Genomic DNA, 19,526 nt, shown 5'->3' on the forward strand with positions numbered 1-19,526 from the left:
TCTACAGACACCTGTAGTCGGGATCGAACTCGGGTCTCCGGCGCTGCATTCACTGTAAGGCAGCAACTCTACCGCTGCGCCACCGTGCCCACCTTCGGGAGTTCTGGAGTCCTCTACTCTGTTTAGATTGGTTGAGTTCAGTTTAGTTTAGTTTATCGTTACATGAAGCCTGTGGCTATTCACCTTATCTACGCCTTTCATAATTTTATATAACTCTAAAAGATCTGTTCATATCCTATGCTCCATGTCCCAGCCTACTCAGCCTCTCCTTATAATCCAAGGATAAATTATTGCAATTATTTCTATGTTACCAATTATTTTTTGGCTGTCATGAAAGATAAGGCATTGGACTGTCGAACAGCTGATCTGATCATTTATTTTTAATCAACTTTGTGATATTTGAATTTTGCTCCTCGTGATACAACAATGTGAACCTGCTCTCTGAAAGTGCTTTTGACTTACCTGGCCAAGTGCCAAGCAATCAGATTGCTGACGAGCCACTTAAATTATACTTTTGATAATCGAGAAATTATTGCCTAGCATAAGCCTGAACAAAAATTAACAGCAGCGGATCCCTCTTGATATCTAATTATTCATTGCCTCCATCTTATCATCTTTTGTTTCACCACATGCTATATATTTTTTACAAACCGGTTAATCTCATGTCATTCTAATGAAAGATCACGTCTTTCTATTTCAATCTTTCAATTCTAGTGTAAGGTAGAATTTGAAAGATCAACTCTCTCTATCCTGATCTATTGATTTATTTCTTGTATTTTCTTTTATTTCAGATTTTCAGTATCCACAGTATTAGTTTACATTGCAACTGAATTTAATGGTTGTTCAGTACTGAATTACTAGTACATAATGTAATTAGTTACCTGCAGAATAAATATATGTAACTGTGGGTTAGAATAGTAGTAGTTCACGTAATACCTAATGTGGGCATATTTGATGCTGCCAGTCAGTGCCTCAAATAGAACTCCTACTTGATAGATAGATAGAACATTTTTGCAAGTTATATTTTAGCTGTCTTTGTGTTGACAGCAAATATATTTCAGTTCTGATGAAGGATCGCTGAATATAAACATTGACTGTTTCTTTTTACACTGATGCGACGACTTGCTGAGTTTTGCTGCCATTTTCTGTCTTACATTGAAGTAAAAATTTTAGGAGCGAGTAATTATGTTTTCAATATTATTACCAAATCTTTTCTAATTGTACATTTTTATATTGCAGGCTGATCAACTTATGTTTGCCTTGCATTTTGCCCGTGGAATGCACCCAGATCTATTCCAAGAAAATGTAAGGAAAAAAAACTAATCTTCTTTTCGGTAATGGATCGTTTTGATGCCCTTCTTATTGGGTACTTAGTTTAGTTTTTTGTTTGGAGATACAGTGTGGAAACAGGCCCTTTGGCCCACTGAATCCACATTGAAGCTGGACCATAACAAGCAATAGCAAGAAATTAGAGAAATAAAATAAACTGACAGCAATCCCCATACACTGGCATTATCCTACAATTTACAATCTTTATAAAAGCCAATTAACCTATAAACCTGTACGTCTTTGGAGTGTGGGAGGAAACCCCCTGGGAAAACCCATGCGATCACGTGGAGAACGTACAAACTATGTACAGACAGTGCCCGTAGTCAGGATTGAAACCGGGTGTCTGGCGATGTAAGGCAGCAACTCTACCACTGAGCTATTGTGCCATTGAAATAGTATCAGTGTCCATCACCTATAAAAAGTTGGAGAATTCCAGCAGAGAATATTGACATTTGGCCCATTATGCCTCTACTGTATGCAATTTTTTTCATGTTCTTCCACCAATCCCTGAAATACATTTTTATTTTATTTCTCTCATTTCTTGCTATTGCTTGTTATGGTCCAGCTTCAATAGTATCAACTCATTCCATGATTGAATAATCCATGGTTAATGTTGGATTTCAAATATCACCCTCAGAGCTTCTATCACAGCTAAATGTATGCCTTTCTGTTGCCCAATCATCAACTGGGAAATAAATCTTTCTAGCTCTAACTTTCAATATTTATTTCAAATGTTAAATATGTTAATTATGTGATTCCAAGAATCTCTTCTCTGATGCTTAATGTTTTGTTTTCATCATATCTATGATACTACCACCTTAATGCTGAATATTTGAATGGCCAAAGTTTATTTAAGTGAGCTCTCGGTTGTAGATTACTTTTGGCAGTCCACAATAATACCTTACTGCAAAAGTTTCCATCGTGGTGTGTGTTTTAGACACATGAAAGAAGAGGAGCCATTCCTTCTGATAGATTTATTCTGCTTATGTCAGCAACTTGTAAACTGATGTTATGTGGCTTCAATATTAGCTGTGAGGACAAATATTACCACATTTTTTTATTCCTTTTTGTTGCTTTTTATGCTCCCAACTATTATATTGATAGCTTATCTTTAATTCCATGTGACTTTTGTAGGAAATGTAGAATGTAAGGAGCATCTGTATTAATGCTTAGCATATAGCAGCAAACAAGAATGTCTGGTTATTTTACTCTTAACAGTTTATAATTGACCAGAATTAATTTTAGTTTTTCAAGATTGTTTCTTCTTTCCTGCAATTATGTATTTGCTTCAGAAATGTGTGCTCCTCCTTTATGTTTTTTATTTATCTTTTAGAATTGATACTTAGTGAAAGACCATGTAGAATGCATAATTGTAAGTTTAATATCCTTTTTTTTAGGAATGGGATGCATTTACTGGGTTGATTGTTGGAGACATGCTTCGGAAAACGGTAAGTCTTCTTTAAACCGTGGGCCTTGGATCTTATTTTTGATTTTGTTCGTGCTATAGCTGCTGGCGATCTAAAAACTGAGTGCTCCATCCACCTGATAGCCCCAGTTGGGAAAGAATCTAAGGTTTCCCATCGTTTAGTTGATTAGTAAAGGACTTTAAAGGTTACAGCAAGAATGCAGGAGAATAGGATCAGAGGGAACAATAGATCAGCCACATTCGGATGGCAGAGCAGACACACGATGGGCTCAATGACCTAATTCTGCTCCTATGCCTTTTGATCTTAAGAGCTTGACCTGATCATGTAGATGTGTTGTGTGTTTGAGAGGTTAAAGGCTATTGATTCCAAACATCTTTACTCGACTTAACAGCCCTGATTCAACATGCCCCAATTGAGGGGAAAGGTGAGATGAGCTGATGCAATTATCTGCCTTAGACTTTGGGACTACCTCAAAGGATTGCAAGAGTGTAACATGACTATTAAGAAAGTAGGGAGAGGGAAAGACCATATTGATCCTGAGAGTAGTTAGCAGCAAAATGCTGGGAACCATTATTATAGAAATATTAACAGGGCCATGAGATAATCATAATATGTTAGGCTGTGACAAAATAAGTTTCAATGTAAGAACATAAAAAATAGGAAGAGGAGGCGATTTGGCTCTTTGACCTGCCTCGCCATTCTATAAGATTGCAGCCTATAGGATTCTGTGCCTCAAGCCCATTGTCCAAAATGATCCCCACAACCTCCAATTCCCGATCTCATAGCATCTAAACCTACCAGGTGAGGACTTCAACAATTTAGTGCTGTGTGAAAATAATATTTTCTTCACCTCAGACCCTTATTTTGAGAGAGTGGGGAAAGTGACGTATTTTTTAATAGTAGAGTCAGCTCACCCGTATAATTATATCACAAATGTAGCATTGGGCACCTTCTTATTGAAATCCTATCTATGCCTATGCTGACTAATTTTCACCTGTCAATCTGTCTGAGAATGTCATGTGTCAATGAGATTGAATTATTCTGTATTCTGGTGAATGTAGGCAAGTTAATATACAATTTAGACCATGTTGTATTAACTTTAGCTGTAGCTTCACACAATGACCCAAGTTAAGTTTTGAGAGAGACTTGTGAAATTTTATGAGGGCTTACGTTTTGTACTCCAATCTCCTTACGAAAGATGAGCATATCAAACTTGGCCAGAGCATTCTGTGTAATGTTTACTAGATCTCTTTAAAAATATTCTGATTTTTCAAATTAGGCTATAGACAATAAGTGCAGGAGTAGGCCATTCAGCTCTTCGAGCCAGCACCACCATTCACTGTGATCATGGCTGATCGTCCACAATCAGTACTCCGTCCCTGCTTTCTCCCCATATCCCTTGACTCCGCTATCTTTAAGAGCTCTATCTAACTCTCTCTTGAAAACATCCAGAGAATTGGCCTCCACGGCTTTCTGAGACAGAGAATTCCATAGATTCACACTCTGGGTGAAATTATTTTTCCTTATCTCTGTTCTAAATGGCTTACCCCTAATTCTTAAAATGTCGCCCCTGGTACTGGACTCTCCCAACATTGGGAACATGTTTCCTGCCTCGAGCGTGTCCAATCCCTTAATAATCTCACATGGTTTCAATAAGATACCCTCTCATCCTTCTAAATTCCAGTGTATACAAGCCCAGTTGCTTCATTCTATCAACATATGACAGTCCCGCCATCCCGGGAATTAACCTCGTGAACCTATGTTGCACCCCTTCAATAGCAAGAATGTCCTTCCTCAAATTTGGAGACAAACACTGCACACAATACTCCGTGTGGTCTCATTAGGGCCCTGTACAACAATAGAAGGACCTCTTTGCTCCTGTACTCATCTCCTCTTGTTATGTAGGCCAACATGCCATTCGCTTTCTTCACTGCCTGCTGTACGTGCATGCTTACTTTCAGTGACTGATGAACAAGGACCCCCCGATCTCGTTGTACTTCCCCTTTTCCCACTTGACGCCATTCAGATAATAAACTACTTTCCTGTTTTTGCCACCAAAGTGGATAACCTCACATTTATCCACATTAAACTGCATGCCATGCATCTGCCCACTCCCCCAACCTGTCCAAGTCACCCTGCATTCTCATAGCATCCTCCTCACAGTTCACACTGCCACCCAGCTTTGTGTCATCTGCAAATTTGCTAATGTTATTTAGAATCCCTTCATCAAAATCATTAATGTATATCGTAAATAGCTGTGGTCCCAGCACTGAGCCTTGCGGTACCCCACTAGTCACTGCCTGCCATTCTGAAAGGGACCTATTAATCCCTGCTCTTTGTTTCATGTCTGCCTACCAATTTTCTATCCATGTCACTACCCTATCCCCAATACCATGTGCTCTAATTTTGCCCACTAATCTCCTATGTGAGTCATTCTATCTTACATTACTTGTTTCCTTCAAGTCATTTGACCTGTCTACTTCACAGGTTTGTGACCTCCTCACAGTTCACTTCCTCAACAAGCTTTGTCTCATCATCAAATGTAGATATGTTACTCTGTGCAATTTCTCTATGCCAATTGTATAAATTATGACTGACTGAGAGAACTATACTTATCATCGGAATACTCTGTTAGTATATAGTAACAGTCGGTCAATCTAAAAGGGAAATTGTATTTCACATCTAACAATCGAATAGTTACTTCAGGAAATAACTTGGAGAATAGATAGAGTAGATATAATATGTAGAATGTCAAAAGACATGTAATAAGTGAAGGAGGAAATAAAAAAGGTACAAGAATGAATTTGCAAGGGATTAATGTATTCATGTCAGATCAGCGTGGGGTATACTAATATGCTAGAGCACTCTCGGAGAAGGAGGTGTGAAGGGGCACTTAAGAAGGAGGTGGTGTTGGGGCTCTGGAAGAGCATTAAGGTGGGTGTCCCCAGCTTGAAGGGTTTATCCAAGAGTATTGAGAGAGGCAAGTGAAGAGATTGCTGGGGCCTTGATGAAGATATTTATCTTCTGGGTCTGCATCCCAGGGTACTTAAGGAAGTGGCTCTAGAAATCGTGGATGCATTGGTGATAATTTTCCAATGTTCTATAGACTCAGGATCAGTTCCTGTGGATTGGAGGGTAGCTAATGTTATCCCACTTTTTAAGAAAGGCGAGAGATAGAAAACAGGGAATTATAGACCAGTTAGCCTGATACCGGTGGTGGGGAAGATGCTGGAGTCAATTATAAATGATGAAATAGAGGCACATTTGGATAGCAGTAACAGGATCGGTCCGAGTCAGCATGAATTTACGAAGGGGAAATCATGCTTGACTAATCTTCTGGCATTTTTTGAGGATGTAACTAGGAAAATGGACATGAGAGAGCCAGTGGATGTAGTGTACCTGGACTTTCAGAAAGCATTTGATAAGGTTCCACATAGGAGATTAGTGGGCAAAATTAGGGCACATGGTATTGGGGGTAGTGCTGACATGGATAGAAAATTGGTTGGCAGACAGGAAACAAAGAGTAGGGATTAACGGGTCCCTTTCAGAATGGCAGGCAGTGATTAGTGGGGTACCGCAAGGCTCCGTACTGGGACTGCAGCTATTTACAATATACATCAGTGATTTGGATGAAGGGATTCAAAGTAACATTAGCAAATTTGCAGATGACACAAAGCTGGGTGGCAGTGTGAACTGTGAGGAGGATGCTATGATAATGCAGGATGACTTGGACAGGTTGGGGGAGTGGGCAGATGCATGGCAGATGGAGTTTAATGTGGATAAATGTGAGGTTATCCACTTTGGTATAAAAAACAGGAAGGCAGATTACTATCTAAATGGCGTCAAGTTAGGAAAAGGGGGAGTACAACGGGATCTGGTGGCCCTTGTTCATCATTCTATGAAAGTAAGCATGCAAGTACAGCAGGCAGTGGAGAAAGCGAAAGGCATATTGGCCTTTATAACAAGAGGAGTCGAGTATAGGAGCAAAGAGGTCCTTCTGCAGTTGTACATGGCCTTAGTGAGACCACACCTGGAGTATTGTGTGCAGTTTTGGTCCCCTAATTTGAGGAAGGACATTCTTCCTATTGAGGAAGTGCAGTGTAGGTTTACAAGGTTAATTCCCGGGATGGCGAGACTGTCATATGCTGAGAGAATGGAACGGCTAGGCTTGTACACTCTGGAGTTTAGAAGGATGAGAGGGGATCTTTTTGAAACATATAAGATTGTTAAGGGTTTGGACATGCTAGAAACATGTTCCCGATGTTGCGGGAGTCCAAAACCAGGGGCCACAGTTTAAGAATAAGGGGTAAGCCATTTAGGACGGAGACGAGGAAACACTTTTTCTCACAGTTGTGAGTCAGTGGAATTCTCTGCCTCAGAGGGTGGTGGAGGCCGGTTCTCTGGATACTTTCAAGAGAGAGCTAGATAGAGCTCTTAAAGGTCAAAGATAGCAAAAGGATTTGAGTATAGGAGCATGGAGGTTCTACTGCAGTTGTACAGGGTCTTGGTGAGACCACACCTGGAGTATTGCGTACAGTTTTGGTCTCCTAATCTGAGGAAATACATTCTTGCCATAGAGGGAGTACAGAGAAGGTTCACCAGACTGATTCCTGGGATGTCAGGACTTTCATATGAAGAAAGACTGGATAGACTCTGTTTGTACTCGCTAGAATTTAGAAGATTGAGGGGGGATCTTATAGAAACTTACAAAATTCTTAAGGGGTTGGACAGGCGAGATGCAGGAAGATTGTTCCCGATGTTGGGGAAGTCCAGAACAAGGGGTCACAGTTTAAGGATAAGGGGGAAATCTTTTAGGACCGAGATGAGGAAAACATTTTTCACACAGAGAGTGGTGAATCTCTGGAATTCTCTGCCACAGAAGGTAGTTGAGGCCAGTTCATTGGCTATATTTAAGAGGGAGTTAGATGTAGCCCTTGTGGCTAAAGGGATCAGGGGGTATGGAGAGAAGGCAGGTACAGGATACTGAGTTGGATGATCAGCCATGATCATATTGAATGGCGGTGCAGGCTCGAAGGGCCGAATGGCCTACTCCTGCACCTATTAAACCGGAAGTGGCGGCGCTGGGAACGGCTGCGGCTCGCCTGCAGTCCGTTTGTCTTTACTTTTTTGTGTTGTTTTTTTCGTTTTGTGTAGTTACGTTTTTGGTTTTTAAGCTGTGTTTATGTGGTGGGGGGTTGAAACGGGGCTTGCTGTCTTTCCCTTCGGGGGAATACGACTTTTTGTCGTATCCCCCTTCTCTGCCTCCGTCTGCGCTGTGGCCTAATGGTGGAGCTGGCGACCTCGAGGCTCCGGAGGCAGAGCCTGTCAGGACTCGCCCTGGGCTCGCTCCTGTGAGGGCGGCCTGACGAGGGGCTGAGACTCTCTCGTGAGGGGCTGTGACGCTCCCATCGGAGTGGCCCAGCTCGAGGTGGAACGGCACTCCCGTCGGAGTGGCCCAGCTCGAGGTGGAACGGCACTCCCGTCGGAGTGGCCCAGCTCGAGGGAGGAGCGGCACTCACGTTGGAGCAGCCCAGCTCGAGGGAGGAGTGGCACTCACGTGAGGGCGATCCGGCTCGGGGCTGGAACGGTGCTCCGGTGGCTGGGACGGCGTTCTGGCGGCGGCGACCTGAGTCCTGGGTTCAGCCGCGGGCCAGCGGCTGCGTCCGCTGGACTGGAGGGCGGCAGCTTCGACCACCGCGGGCCGCGGTGTTTGACAACATAATAAACACAAAAAATAACAAAAACTACATAAAAACATAGACATAAAATAATAAAAACGCAGACGGACTGCAGAGGCCGCTGCTGACGAAAGTCGCGCCGCCCACCGTCTGCACTTGAGGAAGGGGTATGGTCAGAATTGACCCCTCGACACTAAGTGATGTAAGGGTGTAACTGAGGCCACCAGGGTCCCTGGAAAGAATGTGAGAGCTGCGATAGCCAGAGATAGTCAGTTCTTACCTTAGTCATAGCTGATCGGAGCATTTCTTGGCCCCCAGAAAAGACCCCTCAGGACCTGGAGGAGGTGGAAGTTGCAGGCATAGGGGGCTTACACAGTGCTGGTGATATGAGAAACAACTGATCACAAGCTGATCTTGATTGGATCTGTGACGATAAGAGAATGCTTGTACATTGGATGAAGATATTATACAATGACTCTGATTATGTATAAAAATGCCAAGCTTTGTACCATCAATGAGAGTGTGGTCCTCACCTCAAGATGAACAGGTCCTCTCCTTCCTGCGGCCGGAAGGTTGATTTGAAATAAATGAGCTTCTGCTTGACCTGAGAACAGATGTTGTGAGTGACTCTTCACTCCATAACAATAGGACGAAAAAAAATAAAGACTCAAAAGATTATGAGTAATGTATTAGCATGGATAGGAGATTGCTGAAATTGTAGAAAAGGTCAAACAAGTCCTTGGCAGGCAAAAAGTGAACAATTTTCAAAAGCTGTAATATTAAGGGAGAGGTTGAGGTAGAAAATGGAAATCAGGCATTACAAAGCTACCATTGGCAAGATATTTTAATGACAGTGTGAAAACATTACAAATGATTGAATGCAGCCATTGAAATTGATAAGAAACAATGTTTTTTTTTACCCGAGTGCTTGCAGGCAAGGTTCTTAATATATTATAGGTATTTGGTAACATTTGTATTTTCGATTTTTATACAAGACTAAATGGCACAGAAAATCTATGGTCCTGCTTTTATTTAAATACATACATGCTGGTGAGATTGGCATTACTCCTCTAAAGTTCATTCACAAGGACTGCAGGTGGGACATTAACATTCAGCCCTCCAGCGATGGGACATAATTGCAATCTGACCTGCTGCAGGAACGGAAAGCCCATTCTTTTCACCAGGGACCCTAGTAGACTCGGGAAAGTACATTATTATCTCCCATGACTTTAATAATTTTAGAATCTTAAAAGTTTTAATTTAATTTATTTTTGATTGTTTTGTTTTCAAATTTTAACACCACTTGCAATAACTTTTAAATGTCTCAGATGAGGTATTTATAACTCTCATACAAAAGTCTCTCATAAAATCGTTTGACTGGAGGTAAAGATCTGCCCCAACCTTGGCTCTTGTTAAAGGCTGCAGGCAATCCAGAAACATCCTTGGCTGATCCCTGGACAAGCAGGGTCATTGAGATAGACCTTCTCCAACCAGCCTGGGTAAGAGATTATAGGTGGGTACGGAGGGGAGCTGACTGGTAATTTGGTCACTGATGTCCTTAGTCCCCTGGTGCACTGTCTGGTATGATCTAGCCCACCTGAAGAGAAAATGATAAGCTGTGACCTATTAGGGATTTTCTAGATGAAAGGTTTTGATAGAATAGGAATTCCCCCCCCCCCCCCCCCCAAGAACGAGCAGTTCAATCTTTATGGTAGAAACAGGAGATGGAGTCATTGAGCATTACAGCACAGAAACAGGCCCTTTGACCCACTAAGTCAGCATCGACCATAATGGTAGATGTGGTAGACCATAACACCTCATGTTATCTTTAACCCATTTTATCTTCCCCCACATTCCCATCATCTGGAGATCTCTGAGACGTTTCATTCATTTGAACCCCCCTCCCAGAAAAGATGGTGGAAGGTGATTCCATAAATAATCTTATGGACTTGCCAGTACTTTGGGGTGAAACAATCACAGGGGTGCAGACAAAAACTATTGTGGGAATGTACTTGATTGCCGTTTTTATAAGATAACAAAAGCACAATGGGCTGATTAGCCTCCATCAGTGCTCTCGATTTCTACAATTGTTCCTTGATTTTAATTTTCTTGTAAGACTTTGACATTTGATTTTTCTTTATTTTAGGATAGTCAAAAATCCAAACGTGAATCAATTCCATCTTGGATTGATCAAGAGCGGGTTGCAGCCGTTACACTCTTAAAGGTACATCTTAAAATTACATTTGGAGGAATCAGATTTCACTTGCATGGTTTTATGTGAAGTCGCAATCGTGAGCCTTCAAAGCTTGTCTTAAACTCATGTTGTAATTAGAAAACAAATTTTAATAGACATCCCTGTAATCACACCATTTTGCCGAACTTTGCCCCTTTACCTAATCATTGAATTAATTAAATTAAGATGGGTTTTACATAAAAGCATTAACATTCTCGAGTGTTTCTTTGTGGCTTTCAAACATTTGGATGTTTTTTGTGAATTTTTAAATATGTAATTCAATCTCAAATTATGCAAAGTTTTTTATGCAAGGTTTAAATTTCCTCGCATTTCTCTGTTTTTAATTTAGTTTTATTGGCTGTAACATTCAGCCCAGTATAAGCAATTTAACACCACTTATGATGGAGCATTCAAAGGTTAGATTGACCTCGGGCTGTCGCAAGTGGCCAACTAATTATTATTCTAAGGTATTCAACATTAGTTGCATCTTACAAGAGCAAATTTATTTATATTTCTGACAAGTAAGCAAATTCTTCTTGATGATTCAGTAGATTTAGCCATGGAATAGATGAGCTTTGCAAATAAAACATTTAACCCTGAATCTGTGCTGAGTTGGTTGATTTAGCAGACTGGCAGTAGTGCTTCAACCAGGGAGATGAGAGGAATTTCACTGTAATTCTGATCCTGGTTTGATTCTGCTTCTGATCAGTATCTTTCTAATTCTTTTGAGGAAATGTGCTTATGGTTTCAAGGCTGCCATAGCTGCAGTTTTTGAAAGAAACCTGCCATATTTGTGACCATGATTTACATAAAACAACAAAAAGTAAAAATTATATCTATACGTCATTGTTTCACTAAAGGTTGGTGCAACATGGTACACTCTGACATAGACATTTATGTTGTACTTCATCCAGCGCAAGAAAAAATGGCTGTTGTAAGCAACACAGAAGCTATCCTTACCCTCCTCTCTTGCTTTAACATTTGCAGGCAGGAGATAATCTCGGAAACTGCCTATGCTTTGTACAAAGCCTTTACAAATGTGCAGGATTTGCTTCCCGTTATCAATAAATCACCTCATAGATCAGAATTCCCTATATAACGGGTGTTTGATTGGCATAAGCATGCAGGGAGACTCTCCGCTGAGTGTCTCTCAGATTTTTAGGTACATCCATTTTTAAGTACAGTTGAGACAAAGGCAGTGATTTAAAGCTGATAAACTGCGATGTGGTTATGTATGGGTAGTGCCAGCGGACAGGCCCCCACATCGGTCAGGGCACTATTCTCTGCAGTGGCCACAGGCTGCCACATTTTGGCTATCCTGCGACTTACAATTTGCATCTTCCTTCATTCTTATCTTCCAATTTTAAAGGCAGTAACCAGTTACAACTTAATGCCGTACTTATCTAAATATTCTTGGGATAACTGCAGAGACAAGGGGCTGCTGAGGATGGTTGACACAAAAAGGACACAAAGGTCTGGAGTAACTCAGCCGGTCAGGCAGCATCTTTGGAGAACATGGGCAATTGACATTTTGGATCGGGACCCTTCTTTAGACTGGGCTATGGAGAAGAGTCTGAAGAAGGGACCCAACATGAAACATCAACTGACCCGACAATCTGAAGAAGGGTCCCGACCCGAAACATCACTTGTCCATGCTCTCCAGAGATGCTGACTAAACCACCGAGTTACTCCAGCATTTTGTGTTCTCTTGAGATAACCTTGACATCTTCATAAGTCAGTGTTGAACTATTAGGTCTCCTGCTCGTGGCTCTTTGAATAACTTAGCTTGGTCTTGTCCCATCATGCTTTGTTGAGTTATATTCACAGTTTTAAATAATGCAGAGCATACATTCAGGGCTGCAGCTTAATAAATTGGAAGCTTTACACAATCAAAGCATCCTCGATAAACTCACAGTTAATAAGAATATTACTAGCTTTTTGCTTATGGCTAAAACATTGCTAAAGCCTATCTCAGTAATGAAGCACACCCAAGAAAAATCCCTAACGTGCTCATAGAACCTATATTTTCAATGAATTTATTTTTTAAGCTACCATTGCAAAGGGATTAGTGACAGAGTTTGGAATGGAGATGCAAGGAAGTGCAGATGCTGGAAGATTGAGCAAAAGACCAATTGCTGGAGTAATTCAGTGAGTCAGGTAGCATTTTTGGAGGGAATGGATAGGTGGCGTTTCTGGTTGGGATCCATCACATCTATTCCTTCACCAGATATTGCCTGACCTGCTGTGTTAATCCAGAACAGTGTTTCACTGTGCAATAATGTAAGTAGCTTAACTTTATTTTTCACAAAAACAGTTTGTGTTAACATTGTTGAACTTTTTCATTAAACATTCAGAAGAGAAACTTGAGTAGTTCCAATATGCTGTCCGACCTGCCGTTTTCTTACTGCTTTATTTCTACTTTCTTAAGCATGTTTGGTGATGTGTTTGTATTGAAGACCTGTTTCATGTTTAGATTGGTCCTGGTGGAATCCATTTTATTTTTATTATACCCAGCAGATTATTTTCAATGTCATTATTTCCAGGAAACCACATTATTGGTCTGAATAGTTTAGAAAGCGCTTGTTTTGTTAATGTGTCGGAAAAAGTCGTACTTTGCTTATTGCATTTATGTCCATTTGTGGTATAATGTAACTACACTTAAATGCATCAGCCAAAGTCATCATCAAGGTCATCAAGATTAAGACCATTTGTTCATCACACCATTCTTCACTCATTCTCACTCCTGAATTTCAATACTTTCTATTTTCATGATCTTTCCATTTCATCTTAATTATGATGTCCATTTCCTGCTGTATCAACCCTGTTTGCATTAAACTGGCGACAATCAACATACATTCCTTTTGTCCTCCCTTTCAAAACCACTTTCATCATCTTTCTTTCCAAAAAAGCAACCTATGATCTTGCAAACATTTGCCGCCACCCCTTTTCCTATCCCAAGTCCTTGTGAACATGGTCACCTGTAAAATTCACGCCCATTTTGTTCAGAATGTATATATTTGAATGTTATGCATCATATTTCCACTTCTTGAGAAGAGCTGAGAGCATAAACTGTCAGGAGTAAATAAAAGACACAAAGTGCTGGAGTAACTCAGCAGGTCAGGCAGTGTCTCTTGGGAACATGTGTAGGCGATATTTCGGGCTGGGACCCTTCTTCAATAGGTTGAAGATAGGCACAAAAACCTCAAGTAACTCAGCGGGACAGGCAGCATCTCTGGAGCGAAGGAATGGGTGATGCTTCGTGTCGAGACCCTTCTTCAGGTAATAGGTTGATACGGGTAAGGAGGGGTTTTGGTCGATAGATGGTTGACCAAAGGCCTGAAATGAAAAGACAGAAGATGTGAAACAAAAGGATTGGAGAGTTCTGAATAGTGAAGCTAGAGGAAAGAATATAGGTGAAAGGGGAGGGGGAGAAGAGAAATAGGTGCGAGCAGGTAGTAACATCCATCTTGACCATGATGCATGATTGTTTCTAGTCCTTCTCCCTTTGGCATTATTTGATATAGTTACTGCTGCATTGGATGATCCTTAATTCATTTGTTGATGCGCAGAATGGTGCTGCCCTTGTTAGTTTGGATGCATTCAAGCAAAGCCCTGCAATGTATGCATTGCCGAATAAATGTATGGGTTGATACCAATGTATTGGTCCACATGATCAGTAAACTCTCACCAATCATGGGATGGCATGGTGGCGCAGCAGTAGAGTTGCTGCCTTACAGTGCCAGAGACCCGGGCTCGATCCTGACTATGCGTGCTGTCTGAAAGGAGTTTGTACATTCTCCGGTGACCTGCATGGGTTTTCTCCAGTTTCCTCTCACACTTGAAAGACGTACAGGTTTGTAGGTTAATTGGCTTTGGTATAAGTGTAAATTGTCCCTAGTGTATAGGATAGTGTTAAGTGTGCAAGGTTTGCTGGTGGATTCGGTGGGCCAAAGGGCATGTTTCCACGCTGTATCTCTAAACTAAAATAAACTAAATATCACTATCTATTTCCTTGCTGAGTTAGAATAGATAGTGATATTTAATTTAATTTAGTTTACAGATACAGTGATGGTATTAAAGCATTGACAGTCCGGGTATGTTGTCATTGCAAATGACATTCAAATCCAATATGACATGATATGTAAAGTAATTATAATACTCTTATGAATTTTGAAAAATATTGGTTCTTGACATTGTGGAGGTCACCTATGTAGTGGCTATGTTCAAATAATGTACATTCCAGATTCACAGATTGTTTTACTGATGTTTGAATTTGAAAAATATCTAATGCAAATTGTGTCCTGACTGTATAATGAGGGCAACCGCAGGGTAACAATCAATTTAATATACTGAAATAAGTCATATAATCTGACTCAAAATGCTGGAGTAACTCAGCGGGTCAGGCAGCATCTCTGGAGAAAAGGATTAGGTGACGTTTTGGGTCGAAACCCTTCTTCAGATGCTATCCAATTTGATGAAGGGTTCCGACCTAAAACGTCGCCTATTCCTTTTCTCCTGAGATGCTGCCTGACCCACTGAGCGACTCCAGTATTGTGTCTTAGGTATCTTAGGTATAAACCAGCATCTGCGGTTCATTCCTACACAACAATTAAGTCAAGTCAAGTTTATTGTCATGTGGACAATCATGCTGAGGTGTGGATAAAATTAAGATCTTCATTGCAGCAACATTGCAGGCACATCGACTCAGCATAAATATAGGCCACTGGTCAAGCCGCATTTGGAATATTGTGAGAAATTTTGGGCACAATATCTGAGGAAGGATATGCTGGCTCTGGAGAGGGTCCAGAGAAGGTTTACAGGAATGAGTAGGTTAACATATGATGTGCGTTTGACGGCACTGGGCTTATACTCGCTGGAGTTTAGAAGAATGAGGGGGGACCTCATTGAAACGTACAGAAAAGAGAAAGACTTGGATGTGGAGAGAATGTTTCCACTAATGGGAGAGTCTAGGACTAGAGGTCATAGCCTCAGAATTAGATGTTCTATTAGAAAGGAGATGAGGAGGAATTTCTTTAGTCTGAGGTTGTGAATCTGTGGAATTCTTTGCCATAGAAGGCTGTGGAAGCAAAGCCAGTTGATATGTTTAAGGCAGAGATAGATAGATTCTTGATTAGTACGAGTGTCAGAGGTTATGGGCAGAAGGCAGGAGAATGGGGTTAGGAGGGAGAGATAGATCAGCCATGATTGAATGGTGGAGTAGACTTGATGGGCCGAATGGCCTAATTCTGCTCCTATCTCTTATCTTCTGATAAATTAAATTTACATAAATTTGATACAAGACAATGAAATGAAAAAGACTACAACAAAATAACAAGACAGGACTTTAGTACAAGACCACAGTTAGTCCATGGTAGTGCAAGAGGTGGTCTGTAGTCAGCATTGCTGTTGCCTTGTGAGTTCAAACGTTTGGTCATGGTACAGACCGCAACAATGTGCATGCAGTTTGCTGTTTGCTTAATGTCTTTAGCCAATTGATCTTGATTTAGCTACATTGTTCGTTACCTTATTCTATCAAACTAAAGAATCAACAAGGTAGCTAAATCAGGAATGGAGCAAAATTTTAAATTAAATTAAAAAGCACTTTAAACACTAGGTGTACAACTAAATACCCAGGTAAAGTTATAAAGTTTATCGTAGATGCAAGCCCAGTTGGTCTTGGTTCTGTTCTCACTTAACAAAGCAAATCTATTTGTTGTAAATGTAATATTAGTTGTAAACAGTAATTGTTACCCTAGCGTTGCCATTCCTTTAAGGATTGTGTCACACAATTTATTTCACCGGCGTCGTCAAGTCAACTTTATTTGTCACATACACGTACAAGATGTGCTGTGAAATGAAAGTGGCAATGCCTGCGGATTGTGCAAAAAACAGAAAAACAACAGAACAGAACCAGTATTTACATTTTAGAAAAATTAAAAAAAAAAGACACAACACAACAGTAAATTAGTCCCTGGTGAGATAAGAGTTTATCTCATGCATGCAGAATTATTTGTAGAAAATTCTAGATGTGGTCTGTGAAAAGTCTTTGAATAACTACATATTGTATGTCTCAGCTCTTTTGGTCCCCTGTGTAATAGGCTGTGATGCAGTTGATTTCTTTAGAGGTGAGCGATTTACTAAATATTCATAACTTATAGCAGTTGATCGTCACAATGGCACATAAATTGCTAACGCATGTGAGGCAGTCTTGTTCTCAGCCAGAAGGAAAAGCATTGTCTGTCCCTTGGGCACTTTTACATTTTCATCTTTTCCTATATGGTAACAACCTTGAAGTTCTACCTGGTCACGAGCTGGTGGTTGTTTACCCATTCTAGCTGCAAGCTACCTATTCACATTAATGGGGCTTTTTCACGTGGCGAGTTGACGCAAGATGTCTCCAGAGTAAAGTGGTCGTGGTCCAGCACGAGTCTCGCACGATATAACGGGGGGTAGATAAAGAGTTCCCATGGTACTCGGCATTTCTGTTATTTGTGCGAGTGACTTGTCCGTCTCCCGAGCTTTCGCGTTAAATCTTGAATGAACATCGTGAACTACACGTGACACAAATGATGTAACTTTTTTTTTCACACACTATAAATATCCTCCCTTGGTTGAATTGGCTCATTTGGAGACATGTTTTACTGTGTATGTGGGAGACACAGATGGACTGAGCAAAGTACCTCGGTCTTACTGTGTGTGGGAGAGGGGAGAAAGAGACGTACACTCACAGAGGCAGAGTCTCTCAGCCTGTGTAAGAGGGAGGGAGAGAGAGAGAGAGGCACACACAAGGTGGATGTGAAATCTCACCTGCCTGTTTCAGCGACAGACACCCGCTGCCAGTAAATGAAGACACCCCCATCTGTCTCCCCCTCCTCTCCCTCGACTCCCCCATCTGCAAGTGTTCCTGTTAAAAAGATTATCCAACAATGACAATTAGGTGGGACGTCCTCGAAGGACACATGTTCCCTTGTCGATATTGAGACCACCTTTTTTACTCACCTTCTGTCCCCTCTGTCCAGCTTCCGGGTTTACCGTTCGCAGGAGTTCCCACGCGCTATATCTCTAAAATCTGAAGTTAGGTAATGTCTAAAGGAACTGCAGACGCTGGTTAATGCTGGTTAATATGCACAGAAGGACACAAAATGTTGGTGTAACTCAGCAGGTAAGTCAGATCTGGGAAGAAAAACATAAAAAGCTGGAGTAAGTCAGCGGGTCAGGCAGCATCTCTGGAGAAAAAGAATAGGTGGCGATTCGAATCGGAACCCTTCTTCAGACAGCCTAATCGGAATTGAGTCTGAAGATGTGTCTCGTCCCGAAACATCAGCTATTTTTCTCCAGAGATGCTGCTTGACTCGCTGAGTTACTCCAGCTTTTTGTGTCTGTCTTCGGTTTAAACCAGCATGTGCAGTTCACTCCTTACACGGGTCTCTGTACAACATTGATTGGTAGCGTTCCGGACCCTGCTTCGGAAAGGCATCGATCGCTAGTCGGCGAGGACTCCGACCTGTATCTCTCAAAGAAGTACATGTGAAAAATTTCTCACGGACCATAAAAATGCGTAACCTTTCAGTAAAGTCCCTTTTAAAGTCCATTTTAAAGATTATAGTTATTTTCTTGATTCTCATTAACATAACTCATGAATAAGTTGATGTCCATATGCGGATGCAAATCTTTATTTTTATTTATTTTTTAAATTCAATCCCACAGAAGACAATTTTTACTCACCTTCTGTCCCGTCTGTCCAGCTTCCGGGTTCACCGTTCGCAGGAGTTCCCACGGTACCCGCAAGAGTTATTACGGATATCGCACTGGCCACTACGTCCATATAATGTTGCAATGCTCAACCACAAGTGTACAAGTCACTCTTGGAGAAATTCAAACTTTCTTGAATTTTCTCCCGAGTGACCAAGATACACGATTACCTGCCGTTAGCGCTACGGTGGTCCACGGTGGTCCACGAATGCCGTACTGTTATCGCACGAGGTTCCCACGATGTTAAACTCTGGTTAACTCTTGCGTCAAGTCACCCCGTGAAAAGGCCGCTTAAGCACTGGGTACTGAAGCCTTAAGTGGATTATCATTCCATGTAACAATCAGGGCAGTTAAATTCTGCTGATTAACCTTCCATCTTGTGATTTGTAAATAGAGGTGTTGACTCCAAAAGCAAGGATGTAAATGGGAAATCTGTAAAATAAAATTATGTTGGTTTGTCTATAACTTGTCCGATCTAACACCGATCACACATTCATCTCCTCCTGCCTAGATTACTGTAACTCCCTTTACACTGGCATCAGCCAAACTTCCCTGTCCCGCCTGCAACTGGTCCAAAACGCCGCAGCGAGACTGCTGGCGGGCACCCGAAAAAGGGACCACATCACCCCGATCCTGGCCTCTCTCCACTGGCTCCCTGTGCGGTTCCATATAAACTTCAAGATCCTCCTCCATGTCTACAAAGCCCTCAATGGGCTTGCCCCCACCTACATAAAAAGTCTTCTCACCCACCACTCCACCTCCAGGCCTCTCAGATCGGCCGACTTGGGGCTGCTGAATATCCCGCGGTCTAGGCATAAGCTCAGGGGCGACCGCGCCTTTGCGGTTGCAGCCCCTAGACTGTGGAACAGCATCCCCCTTTCCCATCAGAACTGCCCCCTTCATCGACTCTTTTAAGTCAAGACTAAAGACTTAGCTATACTCCCAAGCCGTTCCTGACGTCCTCTGAGTGAGGGCTACATGTATATATGTATGTAGTTTGTTTTGTTGTGCTATTCTTATAACAAATGTAAAGCACTTTGGCCAACGAGAGTTGTTTTATAAATGTGACTTTGCTTCAGTCCCTAAAAACTGATGTAGCAAAATGTT

General features: G+C 41.5%; 1 protein-coding gene across 2 annotated transcripts in view; it reads left to right on the forward strand.

Annotated features, from left to right (window-relative positions):
* The window catches only part of dync2h1 (dynein cytoplasmic 2 heavy chain 1), a 413,286-nt gene that overhangs the window by 248,644 nt on the left and 145,116 nt on the right, over positions 1 to 19,526 (forward strand). For both annotated transcript variants that reach the window (XM_033022666.1, XM_033022665.1), the window contains 3 exons: positions 1,240 to 1,305; positions 2,727 to 2,777; positions 10,581 to 10,658. In XM_033022666.1, coding sequence (XP_032878557.1) covers positions 1,240 to 1,305; positions 2,727 to 2,777; positions 10,581 to 10,658 — 195 coding nt within the window. The remainder of the gene's footprint in view (positions 1 to 1,239; positions 1,306 to 2,726; positions 2,778 to 10,580; positions 10,659 to 19,526) is intronic.

This window comes from Amblyraja radiata, chromosome 6 (genome assembly GCF_010909765.2).
Source record: "Amblyraja radiata isolate CabotCenter1 chromosome 6, sAmbRad1.1.pri, whole genome shotgun sequence".
Taxonomy (NCBI): Eukaryota; Metazoa; Chordata; class Chondrichthyes; order Rajiformes; family Rajidae; genus Amblyraja; species Amblyraja radiata.